The 14,906-nt window shown below is 38.0% G+C and overlaps 3 protein-coding genes and 1 long non-coding RNA gene across 4 annotated transcripts; 1 reads left to right on the forward strand and 3 right to left on the reverse strand.

Annotated features, from left to right (window-relative positions):
- Nucleotides 1-43: 43 nt before the first annotated feature.
- On the reverse strand, nt 44-5,318 carry HOS1 (ubiquitin-protein ligase). Its single transcript, XM_086573172.1, has 11 exons — nt 5,202-5,318; nt 5,070-5,110; nt 4,598-4,988; nt 4,169-4,323; nt 3,919-4,071; nt 3,393-3,782; nt 3,125-3,283; nt 2,358-2,885; nt 1,983-2,120; nt 438-1,174; nt 44-364 (listed from the first exon to the last, which is right to left on the reverse strand). The coding sequence occupies exons 1-11, from the start codon at nt 5,221-5,223 to the stop codon at nt 193-195; spliced, it is 2,886 nt and encodes a 961-aa protein (XP_086429298.1). The 5' UTR covers nt 5,224-5,318; the 3' UTR covers nt 44-192.
- Nucleotides 1,196-1,574, reverse strand: LOC147521547 (uncharacterized). Its single transcript, XR_015202603.1, has 2 exons — nt 1,462-1,574; nt 1,196-1,364 (listed from the first exon to the last, which is right to left on the reverse strand). It is a non-coding gene; the product is annotated as an uncharacterized LOC147521547 (long non-coding RNA).
- Nucleotides 5,319-6,386: 1,068 nt separating the features above from the next.
- On the forward strand, nt 6,387-11,325 carry LOC147521548 (18S rRNA (guanine-N(7))-methyltransferase RID2-like). The gene is given in 10 exon segments (XM_086573410.1): nt 6,387-6,418; nt 6,420-6,483; nt 6,574-6,649; nt 6,743-6,826; nt 6,918-6,973; nt 7,651-7,707; nt 7,918-7,967; nt 8,076-8,228; nt 9,179-9,314; nt 10,858-11,325. Coding segments are annotated over 10 exon segments (867 nt in total). The 3' UTR covers nt 11,017-11,325.
- A 49-nt stretch (nt 11,326-11,374) lies between these two features.
- On the reverse strand, nt 11,375-12,455 carry LOC147521549 (glyoxylase I 4-like). The gene is made up of 3 exons (XM_086573482.1): nt 12,200-12,455; nt 12,012-12,117; nt 11,375-11,903 (listed from the first exon to the last, which is right to left on the reverse strand). Exons 1-3 carry the CDS (start codon nt 12,352-12,354, stop codon nt 11,622-11,624), a joined length of 543 nt encoding a protein of 180 aa, XP_086429608.1. The 5' UTR covers nt 12,355-12,455; the 3' UTR covers nt 11,375-11,621.
- Nucleotides 12,456-14,906: the final 2,451 nt, after the last annotated feature.

Raw genomic sequence — 14,906 nt, forward strand, 5'->3', positions numbered from 1 at the left:
GGCACACCACAGACAAGATACTTCTTTTTTGAAATGTTCTACAGAAGCGAAAGCAACTAAGATATAAACCCTTTAAAACTAATAAACATGTAAAATTCCTGCCTCTTGAATCCCCCCCCCCCTCCGGCGGCATTCTCTATATTCTGTGAATTGTTGTTACAAAAAAAGGGTAATACAAAGAATGAGTACTTTTCATCTTCTGGAAACCCTCCTCCTAGTTCGTACAGTGGGGGTCAAAGAGGAAGCTCCACCAAATATCCTCTCTGGATTTTGTTCCTCTTCATCCTCACTGGTTTCATCAGATCTCCATCTTAGTCCACCATTTCTCTTCATGTCCTTGACAGTTGGATCTCCATTGCCATAGCTGAACAAACAAACAAAATGGGTTAACGTGTTACATTTGAGCTTCAAGCAAACAGTAAAACCAAATGCTATACCTCCAAGAGTAGTCCATTGACTCATTTGCAGGAATCTCCATCCAAGGTCCGTCTGAAGTAACACGTTTACCAGAAACAGCTGGTTCCAGATCTTGGATAGACCTAGCTAGTCTTGGATCATTTCGAGGTGTGCTTATTTGATCCATAGGGGTTTTGCTTGGATACGACTGAACAATATTCTCAGGTTGATTCGCAAACAAATATGAATTCCTTCCTGGAAGAACTTTGTCAAGTTTTCCATTTTGGAGGTTATTGTTGTCAATTACCTTTGATGAACTTCGGTTTGATACTTTTGGTGGTTTACTACTTTGAGGATTAACTAGACGAATACCAGGAGTTAGGACATCATCAACTACAAAGTCATCCTTTATCCCAAGTTGGTCTGAGGCAAAGTTGCTCTTTTGGGGTGTTGATGTACCTCTGACTATTTTAGGGAACTTCCCAAGAAGAATGGATGAAGAGAAGTTACTTGATTCAGAATAAGGGTTCATCATGTGTCCACTATGTCTATGTGGGGTCTCAGAAGCAGGAGCTTTTCTAATCAGAATAGTAGAATTTATCAGAGGAGAATCAGAGAACAAGGAAGGTAGTGAGCTGGTGGACTTAGGTAAGTTTGCCTCATTAAGATTAGATTTTGAAACACTTTCAGCTCCCGTACAAGGCAGAAAACCACTATCAAAATCTCCACTCTTTACTTGTTGCTGTTGTGATATAGGTAACAACTCAATGCATCTATCCTGTGAAAAAAACAATACAGATGAAAAAAAACTCGTTCCTGATGGATTTAATACTCCCAAAGCTTATCTAAACAATGCTGTCAATCAATGTAGAACATAAGCTAGACCAAAGCAATCAACACTCTGGTGGAAAACTGAATTGTGCTTTCAGATTAGCAGCCTTAATTGGAGTCGTGTATGCCATAAGTCCCTAACAAAAGAAAAGAATATATAAACCTATGAAGCATGAAGTATGATTTTGCAATCTTTCAGTCCTAAAAAAGTTGTTTTCAAGGCAAAATTAGTACTTTTGCTTGGAGGAGACAAGGGAGAGGCAATTCCCCAAGACTTCGACTTAAACTAGAATACTAGCGCATATTCAGTCGGCTACGAAACATATAATCTAAATGAATCGATCTACCTGCATGACATCGTAAAATGTGGTTTTAAGTAATTGACCATTCATGTACCAGATTTTACCAACATATAAAGTTGATCCTTCATTCGAATATGTATTTACAAAATGTTCTACTGACATGAAAAAAGTGACACAGTAAAAAAATGCAAAATCTTGACCATTACTATGCAATGGAGGAACAGTAATGATGGCAAGCACGAGTATGGACACTCTAATAAACCATCTTCACCGACCATCCCCTGCATATGAATGGTAAAGATTGTGTGAGTTTTTGTGTCTCACTTTACAATTTTCATGTCTCATAATCTGTGAAAAAGGAGCGCCCCTAACACCTACAACACAATATTATCCTTGAGAAAAGTTTCACGTTCCCCCAAAATTAGAAAAGCAAAAAAAGATTCAGCTACTTACAACCAATGCAACTCTGTGCTGACTAGCTGTTCTTATCCTTGATTCGACTTCATGACTGATGGAACTCCTAGAGATACAATCCTGCTCCAAGCTTTGAAGTTTGCGATCAACTTGATATGCCTCAATGTATCGAAACCGCTGAAAGATTTTGAAAAATATGATTCTATAAGATGACTCTCCTGTCAACATATAGACCTAGGCATGCTAAATAATCAGACGAAAGGTAGCAAAAGGAGGATGTTCAGGAATTATGGGGCAGTTCAAATATCTCTGTACTCATGCAAGTTGCATTGTAGGAAGGTAAGTTTTCACAATCACAACCATGTTAACATCAAAGATAAAATTTTCCTTAAAGAAGATTGAGAAAACAATGACCTGGAGATAAAAGACAACAAGAAGACTGCCAAAATTTGTAGAAGGGTCTTCAGTAGCATAGTCAAAGAGACACTTGTGGACAAACTTCTCTTCATCAGAACTCCATGGCAACTCTATCATCCTGTCTACCAAGTTTCTTCGAATACAGAGACAACAAATTTCTGTTACCAAAGTCTCCATTCTGTCCTCCCAGCTCGGATGCTCACCTCTCAAATCATTTGAAACAACCTGGGAAGATCCGCGCTTCGAGTTCTCTTCCTTCGCTTTCAGGTGATGTGTTCTTTGATACATGAAGGCCTCTGTCAAGAGCCCACATTCGACTCTCACCCGAACTGCTGTCAGAGCCTCACGAAGAGAGACCAATTCTGTTCTACCGTTTTCCCTATTTGCATAAGCACATAATCCATCAAGGCCAGACCACCTTAACACCATCAGAGCTGCATCTTGATTTTGCCTTTCTAACAATACTTGAGCTATCTTTGGATGTGTAGCAGGGCCTGCAATTTCTGGGAGAAGGGCGCAAGCTTCCTAACAAAGACATATGTAAAGAACAATAAGTTCGCCCGTGAGAATCAAAATCATCCTTCAGCATACAAGGTATACATGGAAACATCACTGTGAAATAAGTCCAAGAACAATCAACGAACATCATAGCAATGACCATAGAATATAGATTACGTCCCAATTCCATGGGAACTACCTAAAAAGACATGCAACAATCAGAGACTTAATTCAAAATTTCAGATCATCGGGATTAGAAAACGCACCTGAAGAGCCTGCTCTGTGTGGTCATCCAGAAGATAAAAAATTTGAGATTCTAGCAGTGAATGCCTGTTTATACTAAAAGAAGTAGCAAACTCATCTATAATGTATCTCCATTCTGCATCAGGCATACTCCAATGTCGATCAAACAAGTAGTACAGAAACTGCAGCAAGGTTAAGGGAACAGACACAGACGAATAGAGAGATACTTATGGGTCTGGGACTCAGTATACTACAGCTAAAATATATCTTGAAGAAAACAAAAGAGGATACTATCGCTTGCTTAGCAACAACCATATCAGAGGTTCCAGATAGAAAGAGTATATCAGCAGCAGATCGTATATTCTCAAATGGATAGCATCCTGGCTTGGATTTGAGAAATGATGATGCGCCTCCATCTTTCAACAAGGATGTTACCTCAGTGTCCTGTTCATTTTCCTTCTCTATCTGAAGATTTGAAAGTGCATCTTCAATAAATAGTGTGGCGCCACTTTGTTCAGCAGATTTTGAAGAAATACTTGTTATTAATTCAGGCCACGAGCGCATAGTTGCAGCTGATTTCCTTTCGTGAAAGTGAGAATGCCATGCTTCATAGTTGGGATAGCGCGATCTAATATTCTCAACAAACTGATGTCTTATACACCAAGTCATGACCTCCAAATGCTGGAAAATACAAACACAGTCAAGGGTAGAGTGCGTTATGAAATCTACGAGGCAAACTTGTAATATCAATATTCATCCGAGCAAAATTCAGTATATGACACTCATACAAGTACTCAGATGTATCATGTATGCGAACCTGCTTAGCCTTCAACACATTTTCTTGAAGGCAATGCAACTCATATTGCGCAGAATGAGTTCCCTTAATTGATGACTCCAAAACCTCGAGCACATTTGATATGCCATGTAATTGCGCAGAAAGTTTAAAAAGTGACGATATTCTCATTTTCATCTTTGTAAATCAACAGCATCTGTTAGCAATATTAAGGTATAACTTCTCAAACTTATAAAAGGAATCAAAGATGAAACTTAAATTCACGTCTAAAGACTCTAAAAGTTTGCAGGATACAGATTTGACGGAGATCTACTACGACACTGCCAAAAGCACGTTTGCACCAGTCCTTGACAACCACTTCGTCTAAGAGGAAAGCAATGACAGGATCACTCGAGACGGCACTTTCATCCATACAAACATCAGTAATATCTGTCCATCTTTGTCAAGATACAATTAACTCAGATGAACAAAAGTATAACTAAGTGTAAAAACTGCTGTAAAAAGTAAATTCACATTCGGAATCTTAATAAATAAAAAATTCGGACTTATTAATAATAATTCACAGGAAAGTGAAAACAATATCAGAAATTATCACAAAATTCTCATGTTAGTTAGTTTTAAATATTACACTATGAACTCATATACATTATTTTAACTAGTCCAGTAAAAAGCTAAGGAAGTAAACAAATATGCAGAAGGATACAATGGCAAATCAGAGAAACCAAATTATTTTCCATGGCAACATCAAACAGGGAATAAAGACGTTGGACATCTGCAGCCTGTTGATTCTCTCCATCTTCTTTCTCTTGAAATATATCATCATATACTTTAGAAATAAGACCCGCTTCCACGCACTCATAATACAGACGGAGCCGAATCCTGCTGCCATTCTGAGGCATTGGAGTCCTACAAATCGGGCACAGGTCACACCGTTGACTACACTCAGCACACAACGATGCATGTCCACATGAGGTTAAAACATAATGTACAAAGCGCCCACAGCTCCTCACATCTCTTATTGCACGACACCGCTCGATTTTCGCTTCATTGCTCAGTTCAATGAGATCAATAGATGCCAAATGTTCTAAAGCTTCCTAAAACATTAAGTAGGAATATTTCAAAACATGTTCAAGTCGTTGAGTTTAATTAGACAAAAAAAAGAAGATAAAAATCACCTTTTTAGGCCCGAGAGAAGAAGTCGATTGATAAGCAAAACCTTTACAATACAAAATCAAGTAAAAAAGAAAAAGTTAGTATTGTGCTAATAGGTTTTGAACTGGGAACAGAAACAACAAATAAAATTTTACCATTTTGAGTTGTGACAGCCATAGAAGTTTTGAGAGGGGGTCTTGCTTCTACTAGAGCATTCAGAGATAACAGACCGGCATAACCAAATGGTACCGATATTTAATGTTTGAATATAGTTGAATACGTTGGGCCAATGGGTAGTAGTTAGATCCATCAAACTTATAGGCCTGTCTGTAAATTCTGACCATTTTGTACACTTTTTGTAAGGACATCTCCAATGAGCGATGTAAAACCGTATAGCTGTGCAGTTAAATCGCTAAGCGAGTAAGTGTATTAATAGGATGATTTTTCATAACACTATATTTTTTTAAATATATTTAATTTTGAAATACCAATATAGTTAAGCCAATTAAAAACCCAATCAATCAATAAACAACTAAAACACTCAATCAACTCAAATAAATATGATTAAAATGTATAACTTTACATAATCGAAAGTTGGCGAATCGGCAAAATGTTGAGTTCAATGTTTAACATTGAAATAGTGAACACAATTACTCGGCTAATCAGCCGAGTACTAGGGGAGTTTTTGATTCCGATTGCAATCGGGGATTAAATTGTTAGTCGGATCGGCTAAGCAGCGAGTACTCATTGATTACTTGGGGAGTACTCAATTATTTAATAGGCCAGCCGTATAGAGTGTAAAGTTTACCTTCTAAAAGTAAAAACTCTTTCTAATAGGGGTGGTATACCGTAGATAATAGACTATTAGTTGATAGAGGATATGAGGAATTCTCCATCTCGCTATCAGTTAATAAATAGCTCGAGCGACACTTTAACCAACGTCCGAACTAACAAATTTTCAGACGTCACTTTAAGTCACTTAATTTTCTAATTCTAAAGTGATGTCCCAGTTTATAATCAATTTTTTTTTCACACTTCTCCATTGGGGAGTATAGAGTATGGATATTTATAGGCTATACAATTGTATGCAATTAGAGTTGTAAAATCTTAATAGCCCATCTACGTAGAGTCTACAAGATATTAATTTTACACTGCCCATTCTAGATGCCGTAAAAACACTAGGTCAGCTTGCAGAATTACTAGCATTAAAAAAAATTGATATTAAAAGTTACTATTTCGTCCGGCCCCACGTACTGAAATATCAAGTGTCGAAATAATGGTCGGAATTTAGTGTTAGGGTTTTTGTTAGGGTTTTTGGCTACTGAAAAAGAGAGAGAGAGATGGGTTCAAGACCAGAGTTACAAGCACCCCCAAATATTCTACAACGATACAGAAGCTCGCAAATACACTTCTTCTTCTCGAATTGTCGACATTCAAGTATGCCCCTCCTTGCATTATTATTATATATATATTTCAACTATTTTTCTTAAAACCATTTTTATCAAATGTTTTACTCATTTTCTATAGGCTAAGCTTTCAGAGAGAGCACTTGAGCTTCTAGCTTTACCTGAAGATGGAGTGCCTAGATTTCTGCTCGATATAGGTATTGTATATCTTCATTTTTTTGGTCTTGTCTATCTACTTTTGCATGGAGTTATTGGAAGCTAACATCAAATACTGTATCTTGTCATCTTAGGTTGTGGGTCAGGGCTTAGTGGCGAGACATTATCTGAGAATGGGCACCAGTGGATCGGCTTAGATATTTCGCAGTCAATGCTTAGTATGTGAATTCTAAGCACATTATACCATGTTTGTCCTTATATATTTATATCTATTTATTGTTCATTTCAATTTCTCTTTCCATTGTGTAGGTGTTGCTTTGGAGCGAGAAGTCGAGGGTGATCTTTTACTTACTGATATGGGTCAGGTAGGCTTCCCTGTTTTGTGTATGTAAATTCTGTAGAAAATTAGGCGCTGAAGAAACTATTAGGAATTTAATAGCTAAAACCAAAATTATTTAAAATCGATGCAGTTCTAAATGTCAGAATGTAGCTGGACCAATTAGATAGAACCCTGTGTTAATAGCATATTAGTTGGATTTTTAGCAGTGTTAATGTTATCTTGCCGGTCTCGTTCTCATACTCGGACTTACTCTCGAGTCTCGACTGCAATAAATTATATGTTGTGTTAGAGTTCTGGTTTAACATTACATTGAGGAGATGGTCAGCAAGTCTTCTAGATTTAGCCATTCGTTCTTTGACATTTTAATTGGTTTAACAGCATTGATGTTATCTAGACCAGTCTCTTTTTAAATCTACCACATACTCTCAAGTGCAATAGTTAGTTATCCTGCGTTGGAGTTCTGGTTTAAGATTACACTGATGAGATGGTCAGCAAGTCTACTAAATTTAGCTCTTCCTTGCCAACAAGGATGGTCATCTTTTGTTTACTTCTATATGTGTTTGTTTCAAGAAATTCTTTGGTTTTGATAAACCGTTCTTCAAAAAACTGAATGCATTTATACAAGCAAGTTTTTTGAATTAGATTCTATGGTTCTTGGGACCTGTTATCATTTGTTTTTTGTCCCTATTTAATATGTTGCAGGGGTTAGCCATGAGGACTGGAGTCATTGATGGTGCCATCAGTATCTCGGCAGTCCAGGTTAGTAATCTTTGTTCTCATAGATGCAAGTCTAAAACATTGCAAACTTGTAGAATGACTAAAGTTAATTTCATGTGTATTTGTTTTCCTTAAATACTCTGCTGAGATTCACATTACATCTGTGGAATAGATGTTCTATGGTTGATCACCATTTAAACATTTGTGTATTACTAATTGATCTGGTCTGCTTCCTGTGTTTGGATCAAGCAGTGGTTATGCAATGCTGACAAATCCTGCCATAATCCAAGATTGAGATTGAAGTATGTTTCAACCATGAAATGATTTTTCACTTGATATAAGGTTTTCATTAAATGGAAAAAGTTAATATGTCTTCAATGGTATTCTTACGAGCTGGTGCAATCTTACAGGGCTTTCTTTGGATCATTGTATCGATGCCTTGCAAGGGGAGCAAAAGCAGTGTTTCAAATGTACCCTGAAAGCTTAGCCCAGCGTGAGTTGATCTTGGGTTTTGCTATGCGTGCAGGATTTGCAGGCGGCGTTGTAGTTGATTACCCCCACAGGTACAAATATATTATTTGTAAGTGTCTATCCGTGTAACCTCTTGACAAAAGATGGTGAAGGTGTGAACCCATGAATTCCTCACGGAGTACCAGTGTTTGTGTAATTCCAAGGGGTCGCATCTGGCCTCGCATAATGTTAACCTCTGTGCATCCTAATTCCTTTTATGGAAATTAAGCCTCTAAAAATTTGTATAATTTGTTTTCTTTTTTCTTTTTTTTTTTTTTTTTACTATAAGAATATGACAAGCAGCTGCCAATGTTAGGAAATTGTATGTACTTAGCAAGCTCTATTTGTTTAAACCTGATGTAATTACTTGTCATTTAATTGATGTAAGCACTCTTTTCTTCTTGGTATCGTTGGTTCATTTTGTTCTTTCCATCAATATTTATTGTTTATTTATTTTTCCTAACTAGGAGATCCTAAAGATGATGCTCGCAGTGAACTTGATTCTCGAACTTATATAAATGAACCTGTAATGAGGGACTATAATCTGAACATGAATATATATACAACTGTAAAATCTAATAGAGAATTTACTGGGTCATTTGCTGTCAAAACATAAGGTTGGGTCATTTCTTGGGCCTTTATTGACTTTACGATGATCTTTGGCCTGTGTTCAAGGGTTGACAAGTGCTAATTGGCCTGGCTAATTTATTTTCAAAATAATCTAGGCAGCCTGTTTCATCGGTATATTGGACCCTGCTACAGCTATTGCAATACACTATTTTGTCATATTTGAAGTGTATCACCCACAATGGGGAAAATTACCCCCCTTTTTGTAGAAGCTGTAAAATTGTCCTCGAGTTCTTTCCAACATGTGAAGTTAAGTTTTTGTCCTGAGGTAAAACCTGCAGGATGATTTGCCCATGAAAAACTGTCATGTTATATTTGTTCATTCCTGTCAGTTTCATTGCTTTTCATAGGCTAACAGTACTATTCTTCATGACAGCTCCAAGAGTAGGAAGGAGTACCTTGTACTCACTTGTGGTCCACCGTCTGTAAGCACAACTGTTCCAACTGGCAAAGGTGAAGAAGGGGGGAGCTCTTCTGATGATGAGAGTAGTGGTGATGAAGATAATCACACGGTTAGTTCTAATTGAAAATCTTCATTTTGACGACTTTTTAAAGTTTTTCTTTACTGTATGGATTCTTCATAGAAAAAATAGCCAAAGTGGGTAATGTATTTACCCCGAAATTTCAATTGGGGTAGCACTTTTTTTCTCGCCGATTGGGGTAACGAACTTAGTAAATTGGTCAATCTGGGTAATCCGTTTCACGTGTAATATATTTTTGTCAAAAAAAAAAGAGCAAAAACAATTTTTTACATCTCATTTTTATGTTTGTACATGAGCTAGCACATGTAGTTAATCTTTACTTTGAAAAATACGAACAACCTTTACTCTGAAAAAACCTCATTCTTTCTGGACTATGATATAATGGTTTTCCCTTTTGTTTTTCCTCTACCTAGCTCGATGATTCCTTGATTTTGTATGATTGCTAGAAGTTGGCAACAAATGTTTTTTTGTATGTTTGCTAATGTATTACAAACAAGGAGTGATAGTGTTGATCTGAACTACTCACATTTCATCTTATTCTGCTAATTAACAACAAAGTTGGATCTATAATACTCAGTGATGTCAACCACTTAGTTTGCAAACCATGTCACTACGTTTGGTCTTGCTGGATTCCAACCAATATGTAAGAACATAGTAGCGTATGTTTACCAAGTGAGAAGAACGACATTCAGCAACATCCAGACTTTCAGACCATATGTCTACCGAGTTCACAAGATGCGACATCATACTCAAAGAGCTTTAAGACCATACCAATTACCAATATAACGATGAAGGGTCAAGTTTCTCTGTGAAAGATTCTCAATCAAATGTGCTAACTCATTCTAGGCATGACTCTTTCCTGTATTTGTTGATCAAAGAGCTTTGATTTTGAAGTTCTACTAGATCGTTTTTTTTTAGGAGAAGGCTACATACTGGTTTTATAATGTTGAAGACGACGAACTCACGTGCTCTCTTCACGAGCCATTCTCCAATGGTTATCTTAGGTGTTCACATTTAATTGAGCTGTCAATGGTTATCTGAGGTGGCAAACTGTTTACTGATGTGTCAAATAATAATTCAATTAAAACATTTACAGATGAATTAAAAATTGTACATAACGGTGATTTCAAACGGCAAGTTAACGGATTACCACGATTGACCAATTTACTAAGTTCATTACCCCAATTGACGAGAAAAAAAGTATGTTGCCCCAATTGAAATTTCGGGGTAAGTACATTACCCGCTTTGGCTTCTTTTTTTTTCTTCATATTGTCAGTTCTTTTTCATTTTATCAGTACAATTTTTTCATTTTATCAGTACAATATGTAATGAAGTCATTACTTGTTATGTTTCTTAATCAGTTAATAATTAATTTTATTTTTTTCAATCAACTTATTAAACATAATATGGATGCTAGGCTCCTAAGTATCTCTATGTCGTAAGTAACAAACTCCTAGATTTAATTGAAAACTTGCAGTGTAATTTGACCTAGGAACAAGTTGTATTTCAAATGCCAGTATCCCCATGTAATACATTTATCTTTAGTAAAGAGCTAGGGTTTTTGGATGTGCAGGTAAGCATTTCAGATAGGCACCGCCCCCGTAAAAAGATGAAAGTTTCGAAGAAAGATAGAAAATGGGTGTTGAAGAAGAAGGAACAAATGAGGAAAAAAGGAAACATTGTCCCTCCTGACACCAAGTACACAGCTCGCAAACGGAAGACTAGGTTTTGATTTGGTTACTTCTCTGTGAACGTCTATTTATATGATTTCTGGCAATTTGGAGGGAACTACTGGCACACATTTTAATATTTACACAGTTTTTTGGACCTTTCAATACTTGGCTACATACCACAAAGAAGAGTGACGAACTATTTCTATCGGGAACTAATCAACTTTGTCAAGAGTTATTTTATTTGATATTTGATATAACTACTTTGTCCAGAGTACTGCCAATGTAATCACTATATTTGGTTTGTAAAGTCAAACATACCAAAGACCCTTTTATGTATTCTTCGTCCATCAATATTTTTGATTAGCAAATGTTAGAGGGTGTCGATATAAAATGATAACCATGGCAATAATAACAATCTTTAAAACAACACAAAACATTCTCAATTAAGGATATTAACAAATAGTGAAAAGGCATAAGCATAAGTAGAACCTAGTACTATATAGCTATAATATTTTATCGTTATCCTCAATTTATTTCCGAAGTCCCAACTCATTGAAAGAGAAAACGAGAGCCAGACTGAAATTGGGATTTGAAAGTGGGTTCTTTTTCCTTTTCATGCACAAGGAAGGTGGTTATTCTTGGCACGGAGTGGAGATTTTCGTTTTCATGCACAAGGAAGGTGGTTATTCTTCGCACGGAGTGGAGAAGGAGCACACTGCACCATATGTTGCTGTTGGTGCTGTTTGATTCGAGAGCATGCTCGAATGGGTTCCCCAGCAAGTGGTATCACCGGAAGGTTGTCACAGTTACATATCTCAATCATGAAGCCGTCTGGGTCATGGAAGAACAATTGATCCACATATATTCCACCCTCTTTAACTGTTGCCTGCACATATTCAATGTCCATTTCCTTCAACTTCTTCTCCACTGCACCCATGCTCTCACACTGCAACATAAAATATTTATTTGGTCATTTTGAAACTCTCAATCTCTCATTGTTAGTTTAGAAGACTTGCCCATCATGATGAAATGTAAATGTTTAGAGATAACTTGCCTGGAAAGAGATATGGTTATCCTTGGGATTGATCTTACTCTTCTTTGGCATTTTCTCGGGGTCCTCGGATTGCAAGAGATGTATCCCAATTCCATAACTGAACAACCTATGTACAGGAAAAATAACCGATCAATGACATGAGCTAGAATCGATCTTATTTCAATTCACATTCTACTATATAAATTTACCATGCACCATCAAAATGAAAAGAACCAGGCCTCTTGATGGAAAAGAATCCAAGAACATTTTGATAAAATTCAAGTGATCTCTCCACTGATTGACAAACAATTGAGATATGATTCATTGATGTGAGATTCAATGGATTTCCCTTGCCATTCAACATCTTGACTAAGCTGCAGAAACATATATTACGAGCAACATAAATAGGATGAACTGTAAAACATGCACACTTATGTCTCTAGTCTCTACCAGTCATAGGAGGTGGTCTTTATAAGTATATATATAAGGTTGAAAGATGACACATAGACTTTGCTGACTTGATCTAATCCGTTTTATGACTTCTATCCAAATGTAACAAAAGACTCGGGCAAACCATAATTGACTTCATCTATAATGAGCTAAATTCCAGCTGGAGCAGTTGCACTTTTGCAGGTAGATTCAAGAGTGTAGTCTCCATCTTAAGATCCTAAATACGCTCACTATTAACATTATAAATTTATAACCACTATGGAGTCAGGATTTTCATCTTAGGATTAAATAAGTTGGTGCCCATTAATTAACACCAATTTCCCAAAATCTATGTAATAAAATCGAATTTATCATTTTTGATGAATTATTGCAAATTTCATTATACTAATTTAATATAATTGATATACTTGGGAATGTAAAGAACCAATGCATATACAATTACTTGTTAATACCATTGTCAATATCTATCTATTTCGTCCACGATGAGTTATATTGTGAATCTGCCAATTGAACAGTCATTTGTATTCGTACAACCATCATAAAATGAGTCAGCTTAAATCTGTAAGGAAGGATCTACCATATACAAAAGAACTGAACATGATACAATTTGTTAGTGTTACGACCTAAAAGTCTCTGAATCTCTCTTCTCCTCTGTAGGGGAGCGATATCCTCATAGGGCATCGCTTTTCGCGAGAGCATAAAAGCGGCTCAAGATATCGACCTCCAAGACAAACACGAGAACAAAAAGCGGACACCTGCGTGTCGCAGCATAAGATAGATGAATCAAAGGCGACCTCAAGACCGACTGCGAAAGCGGCTCGAGTAGGTGGTGCGATCGAAGATATCTCAGTACGAACACTTTGCGAGATAGAGAACGCTTCGAATAGAAACACAATCCACCAGGTGTAATGATTGCCAAGATCTTAGTGGTAATCTCAACACCGGAAATAGGGACTACCGCGATCTACCCCAATCATAACGGATCGATTCAACACTCATCCGCGATCTCCACCCTACATTTGTACAAAAGAATACCGCGTGTCGGAAGGATCTCCTCTCAAAACTCTATAAATACCACCCTCGGAACTTCGTCGGACGATTCTTCTTCTCTCCCCGAAAAAGGAAAAAGCGAGAGAAGATCGTGGTGGCGATTAAGCTCCACAAATGACCTCGGTCACATCAAAATCCTAACCCTTCCCTTTCTTCCTAATTGTAATTAGGAGAAGACCAAAACGCTCCCTTTACATTGGCGCCGTGCGTGGTTTTCGATTCTTGGAGCCGCGAGATCATCTCTAATTCTCCGACCCGAAGCATGGTTAGCATAGAAGCTCGAGTTGAACCTTGCTCACCGGTTAGGAGTAACGAATGAGAGCATTTCCTTGCTCGGGGAGGAAAATGCTACCTTCTGCTTTCAGTGGATAGTTATCGGCAACAACAAATCGGGAAGCGGTTGAACACGGCATCAATGGCGTTAATCAGCCGAACAACGAGTTGTCCCAAAGGATTGGCGGACCTCTGCGAAGAAAGACTTCGTCCAGTTGTACACAAGATGCTTAAGGCGTATCAGCGCATCTCCGTTCACCTTGAGGGTCCTCGGCAAATCCTCTCCACCGCGACTTTATCCGATACGCTTTCCATGTATGACGGCGGCACATTTTTGGTCGAAGATGTGGCTCGCTATATTCAAAGTCCGGCACTTTACGGCTTCCCGAGTTTCGATTATCTCCACCTGCAGTTATTTCCGGCCCGGCCTTCGGGATGGCGGCTCGATTGGTTCTTCTCAGCGAGTCGATTCTATCAACACCTTGAGCGACTTCGCGGTTGTTAAGCCCGGCCCGGTCACGTAACAGCGGAAGAAGGCGATCTTGATTCTCTGTTTCAATTATCTTTCAAGGAGGGCGAAACTATTAAGTGAATTCCTAGGGCGGTTCAAGGCCGAATCGCTGGCGTGCATGGAAAGTGGCTTGAAAGAATCTTTAGCCACAATCGGCTTTTTCTAATGCTTGCCGAGTCGCCTTGCAGCGACCTTGCTAGGTCGTTGATGAAGGAACGCCATGAGACAACCGTCCAGGAGCTCTACGCTCGCGTCGACAAAATACATCAAGTTGCGGGAAACCTTAAAACTCCATGGTTTTAGCGAGAGAGCCACGAGGTTAAGCCGAAGTCTCGGATCGTTCCCCACGGGGGCAAGAGCGCCAAAATTAAACGCTTGCACCGGCTTCGTGCCGATCGGATAACGAGAGAGTTTATCTTGTCCTCACTCGCTCCCCAGTCCACATCTTGGATAAGATCAAAATCGCCATTCATTTTCCGGCCAAAACATCGGGGCAGACCCGCGGATCGACTGGCAAGCCTTTTGTGCATTTCATAAAGCAAAGTGCCATGAAACCCGATGCATCTTTGGGGGCTCGAGCATTATCTCAAGACACGGTGGAAATTTGGTTATATCAAACATTACACTAGCAT

This window comes from Coptis chinensis, chromosome 1, assembly GCF_015680905.1.
Source record: "Coptis chinensis isolate HL-2020 chromosome 1, ASM1568090v1, whole genome shotgun sequence".
In the NCBI taxonomy this organism is placed as follows: Eukaryota; Viridiplantae; Streptophyta; class Magnoliopsida; order Ranunculales; family Ranunculaceae; genus Coptis; species Coptis chinensis.

Excerpts from the sequence above, each read along its gene's own strand:
- HOS1 (XM_086573172.1), bottom strand. The coding sequence starts at position 5,223 with ATGGCTGTCACAACTCAAAATG. Across the intron at positions 4,989-5,069 it reads CTTCTCTCGGGCCTAAAAAG|GAAGCTTTAGAACATTTGGC; the intron begins GTGATTTTTATC and ends TTAATGTTTTAG. Across the intron at positions 2,121-2,357 it reads TTGTTGTCTTTTATCTCCAG|CGGTTTCGATACATTGAGGC; the intron begins GTCATTGTTTTC and ends AAAATCTTTCAG.
- LOC147521549 (XM_086573482.1), bottom strand. The coding sequence starts at position 12,354 with ATGTTGAATGGCAAGGGAAATCCATTGAATCTCACATCAATGAATCAT. Across the intron at positions 12,118-12,199 it reads TTTCATTTTGATGGTGCATG|GTTGTTCAGTTATGGAATTG; the intron begins GTAAATTTATAT and ends TCCTGTACATAG. Across the intron at positions 11,904-12,011 it reads ATAACCATATCTCTTTCCAG|TGTGAGAGCATGGGTGCAGT; the intron begins GCAAGTTATCTC and ends TTTATGTTGCAG.